The following is a 23,833-nucleotide window of genomic DNA, read 5'->3' as shown; positions in this document are numbered from 1 at the left end:
GTCCCATACTGGACAAAGTAAACGGTACTCTCTGTGAGGTTACATGACAAAGGAAAGAGAGGAAGAATGGTAAGGTTACATAGCAGCCACCTCTAAGAGGTCTATGTTCTGGCCTTCGCAGGCTACTCTGATACTCAAGAGTTTCCCGGGGCTTGCTGTGTCCAGAAAATAACAGAGAATGTGCCACTGGTCACATGGTAAATTTAATAGCATTATTGGGTGTTTACTCTATGTCAGGGTCATTTAATGAGGAACTATTACAATTATGAAGAAACTGAGTAGTTGGCAATATACTTATCGTCTCAAAGCAATAGAGCCAGAAAATTTGGAACCAGTCGAACCCAAGCAGTGTGGTTGCTAAAGTGCCTGTTCTTAAACTGGTAGGCAGAATAAAACGAAAAAAAAATGAAAACATGTCATACAAAGTGGGAATGTAAAATTTTAGGAAATGAATTCAGAGTGCTGATTATCTGCTAGAGAACTTTCCTTGTCTTTGCAAGCTTTAAACCAGAGGAAGAAAGAATAAGAGGAGATATGCCAATGAACTCTGCTTAACAAGGATTAGAAACCAGAGAACATGTTGTAGAAACAGATGCAGTTGATCAGAAGATGAGAGGATAAGATACACAGACCAGCATCCCGTAGAGAAAGGGAATGTAAACAAGACACTTACACAGAGAATAGGTTCCATATGGGTGAAAGTGAGGCTGGAAAGTCCAACCAATTAACAGAAAACAGAACAGCAGGGTTGACAATCCGGGATGGCGTGACAGGTTGAAGCAGAGAACCACAAGAATCAGCCTCACAAATTGAATTGTCCATAGACACAAGAGCTTAAAAAACAGATTGGGGCTAAAAGAAACAAGACTATTGGCAAGAAAGTTTTCTAGAATAAACATGACACCTCCCTCTTGCCATTCTTCAACTCAGCTTGGACCTGGATATTTCTGGGAGTGATCAAATAGTCCCATCTAAGTTGTGAAGAAAGTTTGTCAAAAATTGGGCACACAGCATATACTGGGACCCTCTAGACTTCTGTTTAAAAGACAGAGCAAAACAAAACAAAACAAAACACGTACAGTACGTGAGCCAAAACAGGGTCTGTTTTCTGATTATAATCTCTGTTCCATGACTCTGCTCTTAGATTATGTTCAGGATTCTTTCTCGTTTGTTTTTAAGTGAGCAATTTTTTTTAAAGGAAGTATATGTCAAAAAGCTATCTAGGCCTTAAGCTCAAGTTCCAGTACCAGCACCTAAATAAATAGAAAGGAGAAAGAAGAAATAGAAAGAAAGAAGGAGAAAGAAAGAAAGAAAGAAAGAAAGAAAGAAAGAAAGAAAGAAAGAAAGAAAGAACAGTTCTAGTTCTGTCTAGCTCTATGGTTTTATTTTTACCTCTTTGGCTTCAGTATGTCAAACTACATGATAGAATTTCTTACAAAGGTTTTTTGCTGGTGATTAGCTATTAATGCATCTCAAGTATTTTGAATGTGCTTAATAAATATTTGCTGACAAAAAAGAGTATATGACAATTTCAACAGCCCAAGTGTCTTAATTTCCTAAATCTTAATTTCCACCCACCTTCTCTAATATTGTTATATTTAGATATAAGTTTTTAACACTGTCAACAATTGTCCTTTGCACACTGATTCTTTTTCTGTTCCATATTATAAGCAGTCAATTCTCTTCTTAGTTTGAATTGCTTTAAATTAACTTTTTTCTGCTTTGGACCCCTCAAATTCTTTTCATGTATATTTTCTATATTGTCCTTGGAGTCAACCTTTGAAGTATAACTTTTATCATGTTCTTTTGGTCAAACAAGCTTCCATTGTTTCCTATTGTCTTTATAATATGGCTACAATTCCTCTGGATAGAGATGTTGACAGAGTTCCAAGCAGAAAACTATAGACCTATCTTTTCTTTCCCATCTCAAATCTTGGCAGATATTTGGCCTTCCTTCCAGGATTATTCTCCCCACTTCTCTGTCCAAATCCTATCCATCCTTCAAAGATTAGCACTAATCCCGTCTACTTTATAAAGCCTTCTTACAAGACACCATCCTTTATGCCTTGTCCCTTTTGGTACTTCTATAGCTCTTACTAGTAGTGCCATTAATCAGTATGGTAGTATGCACTCCATTTGCTTGTGCTTTGTTCTCTTTTATCTCAGATGGCTTCCAAACTCTATGTTACTCAGAGTTCATGCTACACAAGCCTCTTTGAGGCAAAGACACTATCATTAATAAAGTCCAGTGTGGCATGCACAGGAGACTCATTAAACCTCTGTTCACTGAGTATCCCAGTAGTTTTGTGAGGCGTATCATGCGGAGCTCAGAGTAGATGTTTTGCTTTTAAATATCTTATATGATACATTTGTCATGAATTTCTACACACTGCCTTTTCCTAAGACAGAAGGGCACAACATCAAACATGTAGGTTCCATGAAAGATTAAACTAGGTGTGTTGTACTGGGGATATTTTTTGAGAGAAGACTGTAATGCTAGAGGCAATTTGAGAATCTCAGGGTGGTTATAGTTCAGACCAGGACATCACAATCCCTCTACAACTTGGCTACAGGAGCATTCCTTTAAAGCTATGGTTTTAATCCTTTTATGTATGAAATAAGCATAATCCTGGTACCTATTTCTCTGATAATGATAAAGATTTATGTGTGCAAGTGCCACATAATAAATTAATGCATATGATCTTTATATTCTGTTAAAACTGTTTTACCTTTAGGATTGTTCCTTATGCCTAAGGCTTTTAGAGGAAATGTATGTGTGTGTGTGTGTGTGTGTGTGTGTGTGTGTGTATGAACACATTTATAAAATAAAAACATATAGACAGGGCTTTGGCTCAAGTAGTTGATTGCACAGAGGTCCTGAGTTCAGTCTCTAGTTCCACAAAAAAAAAACTGTTTTATGTTATATAGCTGTAATACAACTCTATTTTGTTAATTAAAATATGCATAACTTTATCATATAGATAAAGAGGAAATATCCTAAACATGTGTGTATGCATGTGCATTTGATTCCATGTGTGCATGTATGTTTCATGAAAATATTCCATATACATGAAGGTAGAACAGGGTTGCTACGATGAGCTATGGTCCATAGACACAAAAGCTCAAAAAAATGCAATGTGGTTCTACCTGATTTGGAGCAAGCTGATCTTGTGGATAGCAGGCTGTGAAAGCAAAGTGGGAAATCAACTACTTTGGTTTCCTTCAGCAACTATTCTCATCCTAGGAATCTTTACCTTTAGCTCAATCCTTCCTTCAATGGGTTTGCCTGCTTGGGTGGCAAAAGGAGTGAGGGATGGAAGGAGGGAAAGAGCAAGAGGAATTGGGAGAGGAAAAAAAATAATAAGACATTCAGCAAACAGAAAGCTGTCCAAGAAAAATATTGAATCCACACAATGAACAATGTCATTTCCTCCCACAGTTTGCATTTCCAGTCATCTTTCACAGGGAGATCGGGGAGCCAAGAAATGCAGAGCTGCCTGGCATGTGTGTATGTGTGGTAAGGGGCAAAGGAGAGCACGTGTTGCAGGGATGCTGTAAAACATTCCAGGGGTCATTTCAGCCTGCCTCAGTCTCCCATTAAAGTGATGGCTGTCCAAGCATATAGAGGAGCAGATTCAGGAACTATAGGCTCAAAGTCCAGGCAGGAGCCAAATAACCTGCTTTATGCCTGATTCCTGACTCGCCCAACATTCCTTTATGGCCCTCTATGGCAGGATTGTAACTGAATTCTGCCTGCTCCTCATCTTGCCTGTTATTTATGCATCCCGTAGTGACATACAGAGGTTGTCTGAACAAGGACCAGAAAGAAAGGGCAGAAAGACTGACCACTTAGGATACACCACTCTCAGCAAGATACTTCAGGTACCTGAAATGTTGGTATGTTTCATTTATTTGATTTTTTTTTTTGTCATGGGCTTGAACTCAGAGCCCAGGAACAGTTTTCGTGCTAAAGTCTATCATTCAACCACAGATACACTTCCAGATTTAGGTAGATAGTTAATTTGAGATAAGAGTCTCACAAAGCAGTTTCCTGCCATGGCTAGCTTTGAACTACGATCCTCAGATCTCAGTCTCCTCAGTAGCTAGGATTATAGGCATGAAGCCACCAATGCAGTGATGCTGTTTGAATTTGTAAGCTTGGTGTCTGTAAAAGTCCACTGTTGTTGTCCTGGAAGGTCAAGTGGGTTTGGGGGATCTCATACCTGAGGAGGTTAGGGAACAATACTGGGGAAAGGAACCTTGTCCTAACAGGAAGATGGATTGGAAGTAAAAACTGCTGTGTTTACAGAGTTGACTCTAGGGAGATTCCACTCTCCAGAAATTTCCAAACATTCATTAAACACTATGATGTGTTGGGTAAGTGTGGATGCACATGGCTTGGTGCTGCTGGAAGAAAGGAGGAGTAGAAAAAGGAGAACAACATGGCTATGCCCTTGCCTTTTTGGTCACTTCAGAATTAGAACCTCCTGTGTTCAAAATCTCCATTTCTAACCTAGAAACACAGAAGGCTAATTTCAGTTAGCTACTCAGTGGCAGAAAAGTCCCTGAACAAACAGTTATTAGGCCATTCTCTTTTCATGAAGAAAGCCAGATGCCATGCAGCAGGACAGTATCAGGAGACCCATTTTATGTCTTTTGTGAAAACAAGAAAAAGGAAATCATGAGAAGTAGACAGCTGGGCAGCCTCACAGGGAGACACCACAGAGATTTGACACAGCACCATTATTAATTCTTGTGTGAGTCCAAGTTCAGACTTTCTACAATAATCAGGCCACCTCGAGGTCTACTGCCACTCATTATGGGACAACATTTCAAGAAGTGTTGCTGTGTGGCTCAAGGAGGGAGGATGATCCTACTATGAAACAGATGTGGACAACAAAGAATGAGGAATTGCTGGTATATATCTACACTTGAGTGACTGGAATCAGCTCCATCAGATAAAAGGGAACTCACCACTGCCATAGTAGTGAAAGAGTAAAACATTGTTTGGGTGGGTTTTTATTTGCTCATTTGTTTGTTTTAGGTCATAGAGCTTGGATTTCAATACAGAAAGGCCAAGAAGTGACTCAGTGAAAATGAAGATCAATGTAATGAAAGAAGTAGTAGCTGGGACTGGAGCATGGGTGCTTTCATGTTCTATAAAGGTTTAGTGACCAGTAGGGAGTGACAAAAGGCAAAATGGTATAAAAGAGTTGTCCTTAGTAAGTCTTCTGGGTGACAGGAGAACCTAGCCGTAACAACTCACAGCATGGAAGGACAGGTGGAGACTGCTCAGACTTGTGTGTGACAGTGTGGAAGGATTTGCTCTTTACTTGCCTACTTTCAAAAGCGGAGCCAGGTGCTGATGGCGCACACATGTAATCTTAGCTACTCAGAGGCTGAAATCTGAGGATTGCAGTTCAAAGCCAGCCAGAGCTCTAATTAACCACCAGAAAATCAGAAGTGGCTTGGTGGCTCAAGTGGTAGAGCTCTAGCCTTGCACTGAAGAACTCAGGGACAACACCCAGGCCCAAATTTCAATCCCCATGACCAACAAGAAAAAAAAAAAAAAGCAGGATTCAGGATTGTAGCTGAAGACACTCTTCTAGCGCTAGTACATATGGACTCCACTGCAATCTTTCATTCCCTTGCTGCCACTGATACCCAATTCTATTTGCCCCTGCCTGATAGTAGGCAAATACCAGTCATGTTGGATCTTGTTGGACTATTATTAGAGGCTATACATGGAGTGGATCGGTGTATTTGAACTTGAGTTGGGGAATTTGTGTGACTGCGCTGCGCTCTATCTACCATAACTTCATGCAAGAGGCTAGGGGAAAATTATTTTTGGATGGAAATCTCACAAAGTGTTCTGGCCTTTCTGTTTTTTTATGGTATATTTCAAAGAGATGTCTGTGATGGTTTTTGTTTTCACATACATTAGGATACCCAGGTCATCAGTATGATTTTGAAGTCTGGTTTAATTTCCAAAGCCCAGGCAAGCTTTCTCTGGCTTTTGTCTTTCCATATCCTAGACTCATTCCCCATGCACTTGACCGATGCTCTTTCACAAATGTGTGTTCATGGTGGAGGCAAATGGGCAAAAAACTATCAAACAAGATAGTTGGTTTTACCTCTGAGATATTGGTATCAGAATCCCCAGGGTTTTTTAACCAGAATGAATTTTTGAGGAACTATACAGTTTTAAAGAAAAGCAGTGAAAGTTTCCCTGTGACATTCAAGCTTATTTATTGAGTGCTTACTGTGGATCAGAATTGTGCTAAGAATCAGACCCACTTTGCTGATTTTTCCTTGAAGTCCTGAGACATGGGTGTCATGTTCTTACCAGAAGAAGACTGCTGCTTGTAGTTATGTAGACTGTTTCAGTTCTGATAGTGGACAAGCAGCAGAGCAGGGGTCTGAGCCTGGCTTGTCTAATACCACAATCCATGCTCTTAACCACCCTGTTGTCTGGTCACAATGTTTTGCTGGACAAGAGGTCCTGAGTTCTAAGCCCCTTGAAACCATTATAGGTGAAAGAAATTTCTTGATCTTATTTTGCCTGCTTTTTATTTCCATCTCAGTTGCTTCTCTCAGTGGAGATTTCTCCTTGATCTTAATGTCAAATTTTGCTTTGCTCTTGTATCAGATGTAGATGAGCTGGTTACAAGATGTCTCTTTTCAGCACCTGACTAGGAACATTTTTTACTTCACCTTGGTATGCTAAATTGTACAGGCCAAGGTTTGAGGCCATACCCATTGGCTATAAAACCACACATGGACCAGAAATCCACAGAAGACCACAAAACTATACCCCATCACAGCTGTTAAAAAAAAGTTGTCTTTCTTACAACTACTCACTAATCAACCAGCCTTCAAGGAGATACCCTGAAGTTTGCTATTACCTGGTAAAACAGCACATCCATGGCATCATAGCAATTAGTAACTTAGACAAGGTGTACATTTTAGTTATGATGGATTGGAATCATAAAGCCTTCAGGTCTGGTAAGCTGAAATATTGCTAGCATAGGATTGTATCAGCCCTCAAAAACAGTTTTCTTATTTAGCTACCAACAGGGTCACTTAAAATTTTCTACCTTGTAAAGGCCCCACACCAGTCCTCTATTCCTGAACCAACCACTTGGTTACAGATTTGCATATATCCTGACGAAAAGTTATAGTTTATTGTCTTCTTTCTTCTTTCTGTTATAGTATTCAGTTCTTTCTGATTTGGTCCCTGAGAAAATCCCTTTCAATTCTTAAGATCTAAGCTCTGGAACTGAAAAAAATGCTAAATTTTATTCAATGATTTTAGATGTCTTACAGAGGAAGAATATTCAATTGGTATATACTGTTACTTCTTCCTACCTCCAGAAATAGATGTATACCAGTACCCTGTTTCTAGTAAAATATATAAACACACAAACACAGATATACAGTTAGTATGTATACGTATGATGCCTTTCTCAACTCCAATGTTATGTTTATGTTAAAGAATGAAAGACATGTACTGGATGTTCTTAAAAGCTAGACATGAGTCTTGTTTTGTGATCTTCGTAAAACAACATCACTTGTAAAATTATTCTAGAGGACAAATGAAAAGGAGGAATCTGGTCATGAACTGTGCTGCTATGGAAATAGGTATTTGTTGGTAAAATGCTGTTTCTGGCACTGCACTACTGGCTGGAACTGCAAAGATGACAGGATCCTGAGTTGATGGTAGTCTTTCAGAATATGAAGTTCTGTAGTTGGAAGAATTCTTTGGATCCAAGAAGACAGATGACATTTTCTAGAGGAGATATCTAAGAAATAACTCCTGTAGGGTCCATCTCAAAATATCTATTTTAAATATTTCATATTTTCCAAGATGATTGTATCAATCCTACAAATGTAATATCACTGGAGCCCTCCTATCCCAAAGTGGTGAATTCTGGAGGAGTAGCACATTTCTATTTATTTGTTTCATCTGATGACTACTGTGAGAAGCAAAGAGGTTGGCTTTGCTGGTCTGAGCCCCCAAAGGTCAATGTTGATATGCCTACAGCCTAGTGTTGCTTCTTCCTAGGGGATGCGAGGCTCTAGGGTATGGGTGTTTCTCAAGCCCAAACTTCAAAGTAACTAGAATGCTGAGAATCTTATTTGGGATAGATCTTGCCCTCCAATAGAGGACTAGGTGTGGGGACTTTACAAGGTAGAAAATTATAAGTGACCCTGTTAGTAATTGAGTAAGAAAACTGTCTTTGAGACAAAGAGGTGATATTGTGAGGGTGCAAGAGAGTTGAGAATTGAGACATATGGCCTATTTCTTTTTACATTGGCTTGCTGTGTGCACTTTGAATTAATGGGTACAGACCTAAACCTCTTTGGTAGAGGTGGCCAAGGAAGTTTAATTTTTTGACATGAGTACAATCATCAGAAAGTGGGACTAATATAGTGGGGATATATAATAAAGTAGGAGTAATATAGCAAAGAGAATACTGGAACCCAGAATGAAGAGATCTAGGCTCTTTACACAGACTGGCATTAATGAGCCTTAAAAACAAGACAGTTCATGTTTTAATGCTCCATTGCTTCATTTGTAAAGTGGAGATTTGGTACTGAATAGTTTTCAAGATTTTATCTTTTGGATTTCACCTGTCTATATTCTTGTCTATACTTGAAAACAAACAAGCAAAAATCTCTCTTTAAACATTGTGGTTTCATTTACCCTGTGGCGGGATTGCTGAAACAATAATTCATAATGTCCATAAGGGCATTACTGACTCATGTTCCCTTTCTCCATTATCTGTTGCTGGTATTTGTTATTGTGTGTGTGTGTGTGTGTGTGTGTGTGTGTGTGTGTGTGTGTGTGTGTGTTAATGAAGTGCAAGTAGAGTCCTAGTAACCAGGCATAGGTGAGACCTCACAAGTCTTGCTTGTAACAAGGCTCCAAATTTTATGATTTTGGAAGTCTATGAGTATGAAGCTCAGAAAATAATCACACTAAGCAGAACTACAGGGTCTTGGTCTATCTATAGATAGAGACTAAGACTGAGTAATTTATAATGAATAAAAATATCTTGGCTGAGGGCCAGAAATTTGGCCTAGTGGCTTGCCTAGGATGCACAAATATCTGTGCTCAATTTCTCAGTACCACATGCATAGAAAAAGCTGGAAGTGGGCTGTTGCTCAACTAGTAGAGCATACCCTTGAGAAATCCCAAGGACAGTGCTCAATGCCTGAGTGCAAACCCCCGGAATAGCAAAAAAATATATATATATATATATGTGTGTGTGTGTGTAGGTATAAATATATATATATATATATATATATATATATTGGCTGATATCATATCTGGAGGCTGAGAAGTCCAAGATCAAGGGATCAGCATCCACTGACGACCCTTTTGATGCATCATCTCATAGTAGAAGGCAGAAGTGATAGAAGCAAACAAGACAGAGAGGGAGCGAGAGGGGAAGTATTTTTAAGTTTTTATTTATTTATTTGTTTTTAATATGATTTTTTGTGGGTTGTGGGCTTACACTCAGGGCCTGGGCACTGTCTCTGAATTTCTTTCGTGTTCAAGGCTAGTGCTTTATCATTTGAGACACAGTACCACTTCTAGATTGGGAGTGGTTAATAGGAGGTAAGAGTTTTCACAGGGATTTTTCTTCCCTGGGATAGCTTTGAACTGTGATCCACAGATCACAGCCTCCTGAGTAGTAGAATTATAGGTAGGAGCCACTGGGGACAGGCTGAGAAAGATAAAAGGGGGGCAGAGGAGAAAACCAAAGAGTAAAAGAAAGAGAAGAGGCCAACTGGTCATTATGTGAGGAACATTCTCTTTACCGCCATCAACAGAGACCTGGGTACCATATCGCCTCTTAAAGGGCTCCCTGTTGATATTGGTTGATTTGTGGAGACACAAATATTCAAGTACAACACAAGGGATGAGAAAGAAAGGGACTTTCCTGCCCAGGTTGGCTGCATAGTTAGACATAAAAAGCTAACTACAAGCACAGAAAACAGAGAGAACTGTCATCTCTAAGGCTTTCACTATGGTAACTATAAGAAAATAGGACATGCCATTGGACAGGAAAGGGCTGAACTCATCCTATCATAAGATTTCTCTCCTAAAATTGTATTTGTACACGAAGAAGAAATTATATTCATCTTGGGTAATTTTCAAGGGAGTAGAGGTCATTTAGAATAATAGTCATCCTCTTTATGTCATCTTTTATAATTACTTATTTTGTCATCTCAATTTCATAGACTACAACTACCACCAGGTTCTTGGAAACATGAGCTTTACAGTAAGACCTAAAGTATGTGTAAAGCTTATGCATCATAAGAAATAGTTTAGGCACTGTCTTCAATTTTTTTACTTTTGCTAAATTTATTTTTTTATTTGTTTGCCCATGCAGGGGCTTGAAACCTGGGCACAGGCAGTCTCTGAGCTTCTTTTGTTCAATGTTAGTACTCTACCACTTGAGCCACAATATGACTTTTGGCTTTGAGTAGTTTGTTCAAGATAAGAATCTGACAGATGTTTCTGCCCAGGCTGTCTTCAAACTGTGAGCATCAGATCTCAGCCTCCTGCGTAGCTAAGATTACAGGCATGAATCACCAGCATCCAGCACTTTTGCTAAATCTTGAGGACTTAAATAATTTCCCTCAAAGATAAGCCACAAAATGTATGTGTATATCTTCATGTGTGTATGCATGTTTCTTCATATTTATCAAACTTCACCTAGAATAGTGAAAATAATAAATATTCATGTTGGTGACTTCTTTGTTCTATAAGTAATTAAATGTTAGGTAAACAGGCATTTTCCAAACATTTTTTCCTTTCATCAGAGTAGATAGAATGTGAGTAAGGAGTTTATTCCTTTAGGGAATTTGAAAAATAGACTTGCATGGAACATCATTTTGTGTTGTTCCAGGGAAAGTGCGGTGCACAAGTGGATAGTAAAAATCACCCACGTGCACAGTGGTGTTAGAAACCAAGCCTGACATCCTCCTTGGAGAAGGTTTCCTACATGAAGGACTGCTGACCTGAGTCTGACACCTTTCACATCTAAAATTTAAAATCTCTTCATTCAGCCTTCAGATCCTTTCAAATTTTGGATCAATTAGTCATGTTTCCGTTCCTATTATTTTTCCATTGTAACTTTTGATTCCATCTGTCAGGCTTCCCAGGCTCATGTTGCCATAGGAGACTCTGTTTGTTGAGGGTGGAGTGGTTGTTTTTGGCAGGTTCAAGGGTGGGGATCAATTAATCCTAATAGGTATATAGTTCATCAGGCACTTGGGGCTTTGCTATGTTTTCTCTGTGATTTTTGTCTCTTTTATAAATCCTCTTCTCTCCCCTGATGTTCCTTGAAGAGAAGGAAAGAAGGAAGGAATTTCAGGGAGGTATTTGGGTGCTTCCGAGTAAAAGCTCATTGAAACCATGAGTGGGTCACCTAGGCTGTGACATATCTCCCCTAGAATTTGTTTTTTTAGATGAAAAGCATTCGTGCTGCTAACTCTGCAAGGAAAGATTATCCAGGATTCTTTACTAAGCCTATTCAAAAGTGTAGACAGACTAGTCTTATGAAAAGGTACCTTTAGATACCCTTAGTAATAACTTAGAAAGAACAGATTGATATATGTAAGGGAAAGTATTTGAGGAGCTCCTTTGGATTTTTATAGATAATAGCATTGGAAAGAAAAGAGGAATGGATTGCATTTTGCCAGTGAGTCAGTCAAGGTTGGAAGAAAAGTAGCAGATGTCATGTTAGATGTGTCAAAGACACTCCCAACATATTTGAAGAAAAAAAAAAGAGAGAAAAGAAACTCTGGGAAAACTCAGAAGAGGTAGGTGGTCCTCTCAGAGAACCCATGGGTGCTGAGGATACACAAGTTATATTTTATCTCTGATCATGTGGCTGCAATTTTGTGCCTAAGTCCTGACTGTAAAGTTATTCCAAGTTCTCAAAAGCCAGTGTAAATGGCTCAAGTGTTAAAGACATATACTCATCTCAGAATCTTTGTCTTTTATCCCAGTAAAGCCTATGTTGAAAACAACTCATTTTTGCTTCTTCCTCCTAATGGACATTGCTGTACAGCTGGGAGACAGCTGTTGAGTTGAGATCCACCCACAAGTAGCAGCTTTTCGGTGGTTGGCAAACTGGTACATAACTGGAATGAGATGTTCAAATGACTTCAGGATCCCATAGAATAAATCAAACATTGAAGTAATGGCTTGGATGAGCTTGTTCTGATGTAACTGAATTGCTAAAAATTATTTAATGGCCATTTTTGAGTTGAGTGATCTATCTCATCAAACCACAGTGGACTAGGAAATAATCTTTCTAGCTGATATTTAAGGCGGATGGGGAAGAGAAAGTGAATGGAACAAGTAAACTAGAAAGTAATTTCAGAACTTTACAGTTCTGAGTCCCAAAGAGTTTGACCCTAGGACCTCCCTGGAACATTGCTACCCCTCCCATGTTTTTCTCCCACTCTCCCTCTCCCCAAACCCCCCTTTTCTGTGCAGTTCATTTCCAGCATATTGTCTTGTGATTATGATTGTTATATTGGTTCACCCTTTGTCCTTTGTCACTCACTAACTTACTCCTCTGTGCATCACCCTGACAATAAAATTAAATTAAAACAAAAACAAGCAACAAAAAAGAAAGACCTTTTCTGAGGCTTTGCATTTGGGCATTGGCTTAGAATGGTGATCAGTCGGGCAGGGAGTTTGGCCTAGTGGTAGAGTGCTTGCCTAGCATGCACGAAGACCAGGGTTCGATTCCTCGGTACCACATACATAGCAAAAAGCCGAAAGTGGTGCTGAGGCTCAAGTGGTAGAGTGCTAGCCTTGAGAAAGGCCAAGGACAGTGCTCAAGCCCTGAGCCCAAGCCCAGGACTGGCAAAAAAAAAAAAAAGAATGGTGATCAGCCAGTGTTCTGGAAGAGATGGGCTGGCTGATAAATCCTTCTGCATGTAGTCGGACCATGCTTTTCTTTGGAAATAGCCCTATCTGTGTGGAAGCAATGCATTTAGCTACTAAATTTTTTTCCAGTTCTGGAGCTTGAACTCAGGCCCTAGGTACTTTTCCCTGAATTTCCTTTTGCTCAAAGCTATCACTCTACTATCTAAGCCACACTGCCATGTCCAGCTTTTTCTGCTTATGTGGCACTGAGGAAACAGACCCAGGGTTTCAGGCATGCTAGACAAGCACTGTACCACTAAGCCACATTCCCAACCCCACTGAACACTTTTTTTTGGATATTCTTTTATTTCCTATTTTTTTTAAAGATTTTACTAACATTGATTTTTCCACTGAACCCTTTTTTTAACTGCTTGTTGCTGTTCTTATTACACAATCCTGTTTGGGGTGAAATAGTCCATTACCTCTGGTGTAGTCTGAATCTTTTTTCCCACTTTGGTTCCTGTTAGCTGACAGCAATAGGAAGAGCCTTAGCCCTCGCTAGCCTAACCCTAGGACTAGCTTCTGTGTATCAGGTGGGATATTCCAGTTTCAACCTTCAGATGGCTGCACTTTGGACAGACATCAATTGAGTCTTTGTGGCCTCGGAATACTTTTAGGATCCCTAAGTAAAGACTTCAGTGCACCAGGAAAAGGGCTGGAGGTTTTAGGTTAATAGAAGCAGCACAAAGCCAGGGCATGTGACAACTAAAGCCAAAGTCTGTTCTCTGCCTGCAGAATCTGGAAAGATTTTTTTTTATCATCTTATAAGATTAACCAATCTTGCCTAATACTCAGGCTTTATCTGAAGGTAGTCAGAGCTATAATGTGTGAGACTATTTGTAATTTACATAACTGTAACAACCAGTTACTGTAAGAAAGCAAGGAGTCTGATTACCAATCCCAGACCTGACACGAGGTCAGAACTTGATGCAACAAATTTAACTCGGCAATTCCTGAGACCCAGTTTCCTTACTTCAAGGTTTTTCACCTTCTTGAGAATGCATCCTACCTTTGGGTACTCTCCCATACGGTCTGGAGTTCTGCAGAATGGGTTGGAAGGTGGAGATGAGTGGGAAAACAAGGCCAGGTCTAGTGAAGCTGCTCAGAGACCTCTGGCTCTGTCTCCTTAACAGCCTTTCCAAGCAGATGGTTGGTGTGACACTATCAACAACCGGGCCTACTGCCACTATGACGGGGGTGACTGCTGCTCTTCCACACTCTCCTCCAAGAAGGTAAGTGGTGCACTTAGTGGAGGAGGCAAGATGATTCCAGGGCCTGGGTGCTTCTTTTATGGTATATAACGAACAAATAGTAGAGGTTCTAAATTTGGCACGCTTTTGAGGGCCATGATATGTAGTATAAATTCTCAGGAAATGTTAACACCATGTTTCTTTATTCTTAATATTTGCTGGTCATTTCCTATGTCAAACAATATTTTCCTCACAGATTCGTATTTTTCAATCCAATGGCCCAACAGTTAAACAATGGATTTTGCTGCCAGAAGTCTCATACCAGGGGATTCTGTGGGCCAGAATGATATTGGTCTCTTCCCCTTGAGAATACTGAATTGCCAACAAAATGTTTCTATTTATTGCTCATCTTCATCATTAAATTAATAATCTTAGATAGTACCTTAAAGGCTATTGTAAGCACATGTTAAATAAATGGCTCCCACAACCTACCTAGAGTACTCTTTGGGCCCTATCCTAAGAAATACTCCCTTATTGAAATGCTTTTTACTCATTGTTCTTAGCAGACAGTCTCTAGTCAAATCTGTAAAATTAAGTAGGCTGAAATCTCACATGCTATTATGAATAAATACCCAAGTACTCCAAATATATTTGAAGTTGTTTGACCAACTACTTTGAACCAGAAATCTGCAGGTGTTACTTCCTTCCATGTCTCTTCATGTCTGATCTATAAGCAGATCTGAATAATGTGTCTCTTTCTTGCAAATATTTATTGATTACTCACAATGTGAAGGGCACTCTTCTCAAAGCTTACATGAATTAATTTATTTAGTGAAGAGCACATAGGGGTTACCACATCCTTTTCCAATATGGGTCTCTTTTGTATTTAAAAAGTCAGATGAAACAATAAATTCTGAGCTAAGGGAAACAAATCAAGACTTTGGACAAGTCAGAAAGCTAGATTTTATTCTCACCGGTGAAATAACTGGTCAAAGTGCCCACCTGTGCACAAGAAGGCATGGCCACTCAGGAGGAAAGCAAATAATTCTCTTCCCATATCACACTCTGCAAACCAGTTCATGGATTTTGGTACATGGGCCCAATATATATAAAAATCAAGACGTTGATGCGATGACTAAGTCACATTTGACTCAAATGTGCACATATATTTGGAAATTTCCAACAGCCCCATCCATTCTCTAATCTAGATGCCCAACCAGTCACAGAAAATGTATTTGGAACTAGTGTTGTCTGCAATGTGACCACGTTGCTGCTTTTCCATGTTTTTGAAATATGGAAATCAACCCACTTTGATCATATTTCCAAAATGTCTGGCTCTCTTTGGTAGTACTTTTGGGCACACAAAATGAGGTGTGTATCTATTGGAAGCTAGGTAACCAGGAGAAGACTAACTTTTTGCTGAAGTATCTCTGGCATGGAAGGGGAATTATTTGGTAGGAGGAGGGTAATAATACCAAAATGTATCATATACTCAAGTAAGACAAAACACCATGCTTTTTAGGTATCAAAGATGATCTGAATGCCTAGAAAACACCCAAGAGTCAAAATCAGAGGGCTTGGCAGTAGAATCTGAGCATTAATATTGCTCTAAATGAAGTCACACAACATCTGGCTTCCAAATAAACACAAAATACTAGCCTTTATATTTGCTGATTCTTTTTTTGGAAATTTTGTTATATTGAGAACAGTAATAAAAACAATATTAGACATCAGTGGGAATATTAGAAATCATTCTAACAGAAACTAATTATAGATGCCTAATAATATATGTAAAACCATCTATTTATTTAAACCACACAAGTACTCTCTGGGGTCATATCTGTTGTCTCTCTCGCTTTATATGTGAAGAAAGCCAAGTGAGGAATGATTACCTTGTCCAAAATGCCATGCTGTGTAAATGAGAGAAGCAAGTATTAATTTCAACTCTGTGATATTAACAAATAATTCATAGCTTCTTCCTGGACCAAGTGAGAAAAGCAAACTTGTTGAAAAGAAGAAAACTTGGCGCACACACACACACACACACACACACACACACACACACACACACACACACACTGGGTTATTTCAAGCTGCTCTTTTTTTCCCCCTAGGTCATTCCATTTGCTGCTAACTGTGACCAGGATGAATGCACCTGCCGAGACCCCAAGGCTGAAGAAAATCAGTAATTATGGGACCAAGCTCCTCCCTCCTCTACCCTGGTGGCAGCCAGAGAGAGAAAAGAAAGGGCAAATGAAGAAGAGAGGCCATGTAGTGGAGGAAGATTATAAGATGGCTGGTTTAGAAATAGCAGGATGTTTATAGGTGCCAACTAATGCATCGAGTAGCCTGAGTAGTGAAGAACTATAAACTAAACTTTCTTTGAAATGCCTGTTGGTTAAAAGTGTAAGGAGAAGTAAAAACAGCACCCTCCTCCCCATCTACATTCGACCCAACCCTAAACTCAACTTTTGCCCTACTCCCCAATTTGCAGCCTGTCAACTGCTCAGCCCCACCCAATGTGTAAACCCATATCAAAACACAGAAGAGGAGTTGCCAGAGATGCACTGTTAATACCGGTTTCAAATCAGTTAGCATCTTTTAAGGTCTTTCTATTCTAAACTGGCCCTTTCCCTCTCTTTTGTGTAGTCTCTTAAGTAATAAGGTTAGCTATTAATTCTCAATGAGTATTTAAACATAATTCTATAAATATATTATATTATATTATATTTTTTGCTGTTTACTAAGCTAAAAATTTTTATCCATTGTTCCACACATGCTGCTGAGAAGTTCATGTCCAAAATTAATGCTGAGGCGTTGAGGACAGAAACACACATTTTTCTGCCATGTTTTTATGGAGAAAGACTGGCAGGTTGAATGGGAAGTGGGAAAAGAGAGGAGTAAAAATGGAATTCAGGATGCTAGCAAGTCAGCTGATCATCTTTTCATATCTAGGAAACCAAGCCCACTTAAAAGGATATGCAGGCTGGAGAAATAATCCAGAAACATGTGGAAAACGGGGCATGATAACTCACTAGTGGTGGGTCTAGGAGAGCCACACAATGATTTACAAGTATCTATCACAAAAACTTCATATGAGGTTTTTCTCCATTTCTCAGAATGCTTAGCTGGAGTTGGTGAAGCAAGACTTTCTCTACTTCTATATGGACCTCTTCAAAGTGTGGGTGTCAGTCAGGTAGACATCCAGTCAAAAACTTTGTATTAGTGTTGTCTCTAAATACCAGAAACATAGGAACTTACACATTCTACATAGCTGGTTCATGATCTCATTCCTTGTTAGAAGTCTAAACCCTGGTCATCATTCACAGCCGTATCACCAACTGTTGATTTTCTGTGAGAAAAGACTTTGGAAATGAAATGAGGTCAAGGTGGGAGACAAGGAGGAAGGGGCCAAATAAGATCGAAGAGAGATGAGAGGTCAGGGTGAAATTAGGCTTGAGTTTAAGAGGATGAAATGAGACAGCCACTCTATTATTGTTCCAAGTCTCCAAAGAGGATCAAAGTACCTTCCTTGAACAATTCCGAGTCTGAGATAAATTGTATTGCAACATAATCTATATCATCTGTGCCCCAGAGATTTCAGGTTGGGCGGATTATGGAACCGTGTAGAGCAAGGGTGACACTCTGTGGGGAGAAAGAAGAATTTCAGCTATTTTGGATCCATTTTGTCATCTTTCTTCTTGTTCAGATGAGCTATGCATGGCATGGCCATTTTAATCTTGCTTCTGTTTATGTACATCCCATCTTCATTAATTTTTTTTTGGCATGTGGTCAGTTTGGGTTGTTTTCTTTTAACAGTTTGTGAGTTAGGCCTTAGAGAGTGTCAGGAGCAATTTCTGTTCAATATCCAGTTGTATCATTTCCTGAAGAAAGGACATGAGCCATGTCTCTCACAGCTTCTTCTGTAGTAGGTACCAAGAACCAAACTTAGAGCTCAACTTCAGTTTCTCCACATCATCTGTTCTTTGTTTTGACCAGTTATTTTACTCTTCCCGTCAATGCTGAAACAATGGCTTTCCAAAACAAAAATACTCTGTGCCACGAATATAAATATCACCCATAATATCATGTATGAGGAAAAATATGGTGGAATGAAAAATCAAGACTACAATCACATATGTGTATTCATCTGTAGGCATATGACATGAGAACAACAGTCACTAGATAAAGAATAGTTTGTTATCTGGAATTCTCCTACTGTCTGTTTCTCACTGTAAAGGAAACTATAGCCTAAGTATAATTCACTACATAAGCTATGCTTATATTACCCTGGGAAGACAATTAACATTTCTTTCTGGCATACTGATAGTCTTGAATATGGACAAGAACATGGAAAACTTTAGATTCTCTACTTAAAAACACACACACACACACACAAAGCACATTGTAAAATTGTTTTCCTAGGGGGAAACATCCAAATTCCTGGATGTGTATCAAGCTCTGCCTTAGGCAGTTCTGCCAGAGACTAGGGCAGAGTTGTAATTATGGTGGGCTTAACCCAGTACAGGAAAGATATAGACTTTACAAAAAGTATGGAGAGTCCACAGTGTGTACCGTATGTGTCCACGCTCAATCCCTTCCGAGGAGTAATAGTGAAAACATTTGTTTCTTTCTTCATTTAAAACTATTTGGTTCTCTGTTAGCAACATCTACAACTCACCAGTATCTGAAAACTCTGAAGTATTTGAAATGCCCCTAGGCAGAAGGCTGCCCAGCCAAATAACTAATAGACAGCCAGAGGTGGCAGGGTCTTTTAGTCCTTGTCTCTGGACCCTAGTGTTCTGAATGACTCTGGTAAAGACTAAGAAGCTATGTTACAGATCCCAAGGTAACAACTCACATTTGCTCTAGAGGGTTCTCTGCATTCTGCTACTTTTCCCTACCCATGGAGCCATTGAAGACCAGTCACAGAGGGTCTTTTGCTTATTGTTGTGGTTGTTCCAGAGTCACCACTCTGTTTCTTCTGTTTCCTGGTCATTAGAAGTTCTGGTGCTTAGGTTGCCTGAGATAGCTGACTATTGACTAGCTGTGGTAGTTCTAATCAGAAGTATAGGTGAGAGGTCACAGTGACATGAAAGGACAGGTTCTGACAGAAATAAATAAGCAAAGAAGTAAAGGGCTCTGCTCGATTCTCTTCTTCCCTTTCCTCCATTATACAGCATTGGACTTGGCACTTCATCTATTCTGTGTGATCACTATCGAGTGTGTCAGCACCCAACAGGACAGCTTGATTAAAAACATAGTGAAAGGAGCTGATCTACTGTATTGTAACGTAAAACAGCTACAACTAGTTATTTTGTAAGATTATAAAATGTTCATTAAAAAAATCAGCACACAAAATGTGAAGTGGGTTTGGTGTATTATTCCTGAGTTTAAATCATTTCCTTATTTCCAAATTGCCTTCTATTGGCTCTATATGGGTCCACATCTTAATTATTTGTTAATCGGTTGGTTGTCCATTCTTTTTTCCGTCACTTCAAAAGTACTATTTACATGAATAGGGTGTATAAGGGAGATGGAAATGACATGCACAAGAACAACATATAGGAAAACCAGTGTGTGCAATGATAATGTCCAGTGCCTCAGATGTCTTGAAATAGTGTTCAATGTCCATTTAAAGTTCAAAGGAACTAGGCTGATGCCTAGATGCCAAAGGCAGGGGCAGTTAAAGGATGGTTGGTGAAAGATGGCCTGAAGAAGGGTTGGGGAAAGAGAAGAATAGAAAGAAAATGTGAAGGTAGGTATGAAAAAGTGAAGCCTCCATCTAAGCTGGAAGGTCAGGCGAGACTAACATGTACCCTGCATTTGGTAAAAACCATCTACAAATTACAAATCATGAGGATCTACAACTCATGCAGAAATAAGAATTTCATGGAAGAGAACACCAAGCAATGTCCTGGGCAAGGAAACTCAAGTCACATGACTAAGTTAGGTTCAAGGCCAGTCTGTGGGGCACCAAATGTAAGAAGGAACAGAAGAAAGATTGAGACTAATCAGGGAAAGTAAGAGAAATATGGAGGATGATCTGTAATCAGTAAGTAAAGTAGACTTTAGAGGATGGGTGTTTACTTCCTCTTTTTAAAACTTAACTGACAACTAGACAGATAATTAGTTGGAAATGGCATAGACATCTGTTCTCTCAACAACACTGGCACATGCCTATGAGCCTAACTACTCAGGAGACTGAGATCTGAAGATCACAATTAGAAGCCAACTTGACAGGAAAGTCCTGAGAGACTGATCTCCGATTAACCACCAAGAAGTCATAATGGAGATGTGGCTCAAGTGGCTGAACATTAGCCTTGGACAGAAAAGAAGCTCAGGGAAGATGCCTGAGCCATGAGTTCAAGTCCCAAAACTGGCACACACACACACACACACACACACACAGAGAGAGAGAGAGAGAGAGAGAGAGAGAAAGAGAGAGAGAGAGAGAGAGAGAGAGAGAGAGAGAGAGAGAGAGAGAGAGAGAGAGAGAGAGAGAGAGAGATATCATTACTCTAAAGGAAGCTTCTACATCTGGGAGCTGGTACTAGCTTGCTTGTCATGCCAGGCCCATTTGGGTACTAGCAGTGTTGGATGGGTATCTCAGCATACCTAGCAAACATAGGAAGCTTTGAGGAATAAGTAGTTGGATTCCTAGACTTGGAACTTGGGAAATAGTTCTGTGGTTAGAAATAAACACATTATAGTAAAAAAGAATACTACCTGCCATCTTCTTTGAAAGTTTACAAAGTGCTTTCATATGTTTTCTGATTAGCCAAGTACAAAACAGAGCAGGAACAGTTTTTTGCCATTTTTCTAGAAGAAGAAATTGACAGATAATTGGAAAAATTGGGTCCATATATCAAAGATCAAATTGGGATAGGAATCCAAATGTTTTGCCCCCAAATATAATATGTTTTCTGTTCCACCATACTTAACCCACTGGGCCCAAGAGTGAACCCAGATCCAACTATAATGGAAAATATTAACATCTCTTTTACCTCTTTGTTTCAAGGTACTCATTGGTATCTTTGTGATTTTCTGCTGGCTTTCCACTCCTGCCAGCTATCCATTGCAAATAGGAGAGCCTTCTTGAACACCCTTCCAGGACCTTCTCCTCATGCCAGGCCTTGAGGATAAGCAGATGCCTTGCACATGCCCGTTAGGACAATTGGATAGCAACATCTGGCAAGGCTGATTTCTTTTTAATAGCTTCCCCAGGGAGAGCCCTGGTCAGAGCCTTTGGAGCTCTGGTTTCCACCGACTGACAAATTTAAATGGTGTGATGAGTCACTCATAGGCTGGGATATTGGCTACTCAGAGATTTAGGCCATGCAGAGGATGAGGCCCTCTGTGAGGTGGAAGGAGGCAAATAAGAATGGTTTTTATTTAGAAATAGCTTCAGTGCATCCCTTGAGGTGTCTTTAGGTCACCTATTTTATATCATCCCAATAATACAACTGGGCCATTTACGGTTTCCCAATGGTTGATTCAGAAATAATGAGAGAAGTGATAGAACCTGCCTTATATGTCACAGGTATTTGTCCTAAAGAAAAAAAAACTGATTAAAATGTTAGTTTTCAAGTCCACTCTGGTCTTGAAAACATATTTTCCAGATCGTACCCACTTTGGTAGTGAATGCACTGGGAATTCTGCCTGAGGGAAGCTGAAGACAAAGATTTGCTACATTTAGCTCCTGTCTATTGGTCATTTTGTTTGCTTGTTTATATTCAAACCCTGCCACTGGAACTTGAGGGTTCTTTGCTTAGAGTTCATAGTAACTGCTGTGATGACAGAACATATCTCCAAGGAAATCTATCTGGCCGATCCAGTTTATACTTCAAATGAAGACAATCAAAACATTTCGAAGCTCTGAAGGATTGTTCAGAGTGACAGCAATGGTTCTGAGTAGCAACCTTAACTGGCGTTTTTTCAAATCAAATTTTCTTCTAAAAGTAGTATTTTAATATAGACATGTTTCCTTTCCTTTGTCATTGTCCACATAAAGTCACTTACTCAAATGAAAATAAAGGTAAGTATAGGAAGACTGTTGACTTTGTAATGAGTATCATCCAATTATACCAATCTGCCTTTTCTCTCTATCTTAAGGCAGTTACCTTTTAAAATATGTATACAAGGGCCAGGAGTTTGGCCTACGGGTAGCATGCATGAAAACCCAGGCTCGATTCCTAGGTTACTACATACATTGAAAAAGCTGGAAGTGGTGCTGTGGCTCAAGTGGTAAGGTTCTAGCCTTGGAAAAGCCTAAGGACAGTGCCTGGCCTTGAGCTCAAGCCCAGGACTGGCAATTTTTTTTTTAATGTATACAAACATACAAGTCAGGTATTGAAGTTCCACAAAAAAACTGTTGAAGTTTTATATTTTCATATTTTTCCCCATACTAAGTGTGGTTTTAGTTTTTGCTTTGGTGGGGTTTCATTTGTGTGTGTGTGTGTGTGTGTGTGTGTGTGTGTGTGTGTGTGTGTGTGTGTGTGTGTGTGTGTGTGTTTGTGTGTGCTGGTCCTAGGGCTTTAACTCAGGGAATGACACTGTCCGTCAGCTTTTAAACTCAAGGCTAGCATGTTACTACTTGAACCACAGCTTCACTTCTAGCTTTTAGCTGGTTGATTAGAGATAAGAGTCTCTAAGACTTTCCTCATGGGCTGGCTTTCAAATGCAAACCTCAGAACTCAGCCTCCTGAGTAGCTAAGATTACAGGTGTGAACCTTTGGTACCCAGCTGGCTCAATGTGGAGATTTTGTTTGTTTTTAAGTAGCAACTCAAGTTGTATTACAACACAAATGACTTTCCAGTAATGACTTTGTTGACAGTGAATGAATAGCTATCAGAATGGCTGTAAGCGATCCTATAACTATATAAAATATTCATGTAGTCTCAACGCTGGGAAATATTGCTTATTAACACAGGTCTGCTCAGATTTTTCTCAACCTGGAGCCCAGGGCAAGGAGGACTCAATCTGGGCTTTGAAATTCAGTGTGTAGGCTGTATGAGTGACTTAAGATCCATGGGCAACTCAATGCTATTTTGCAAGGGTGGAAATTCCCAGGCTGGTAGAGTTGAACCTAAATCTAATTAGAGTCTCTCAAACATACTGCCTAACAATGTGTCTTTGCAGCAGCCTGTCTCCAGCATAGGACCTAAGCTGTGCCAGAGAAACAACGAGTAAGGAGAGTTGAAGGGATGTCCTGAGTGCGGACGATTCTCTCTGGAGCTGGAAAATGGAATGAGGGAGGAAATTGCCCTAAGATGGATACAAAAATGCTCTGAGTTCTCAAGCACCATGGGACTCTGATATTAGAAGGCTTCTGAGATGCATATCGGCTTTTCTTACGTTCTCAGAATAGAGAGAACAGATGGAGACTCCTGAGTGGTTAGGCTGCCAGGACCTGTTCTAGACCACTGATTCAGAGAGAAACAAAATGGATTTGTAGGATAATCATCTAAAACTTGGCACAGAGAAAAAAGGGGAAAGGATAAAAGGAAATGTTAGGCATTGGAAGAAATGTTTATAAACTCAGCTGGAATCTTCTTGGAAGGTTGCATTATCCATGCAAACTGCTGAATCTTTTCCTCAAAAGATAACTGAAAGTATCTAGTTTATAGAATAGCAATGCCCTACATACATGTTTATGATGTTTGGTATCTGCATTGTGGGCAC

General features: G+C 39.6%; 1 protein-coding gene across 1 annotated transcript in view; it reads left to right on the top strand.

Moving 5' to 3' along the window:
• Pappa2 (pappalysin 2) overlaps positions 1-16,806 on the top strand; it is a 232,828-nt gene extending 216,022 nt beyond the window's left edge. The window contains exons 21-22 of the mRNA XM_090339770.1: positions 14,092-14,190; positions 16,263-16,806. Coding sequence (XP_090195896.1) covers positions 14,092-14,190; positions 16,263-16,337 — 174 coding nt within the window. The 3' untranslated portion in view covers positions 16,338-16,806. The remainder of the gene's footprint in view (positions 1-14,091; positions 14,191-16,262) is intronic.
• The last annotated feature ends 7,027 nt before the right edge of the window (positions 16,807-23,833 follow it).

The sequence above is a fragment of the Megascapheus bottae genome, chromosome 10, assembly GCF_031878675.1.
Source record: "Megascapheus bottae isolate mThoBot1 chromosome 10, mThoBot2.hap1, whole genome shotgun sequence".
Lineage (NCBI taxonomy): Eukaryota > Metazoa > Chordata > Mammalia > Rodentia > Geomyidae > Megascapheus > Megascapheus bottae.
This window is presented reverse-complemented; position numbering and strand designations above follow the sequence as displayed.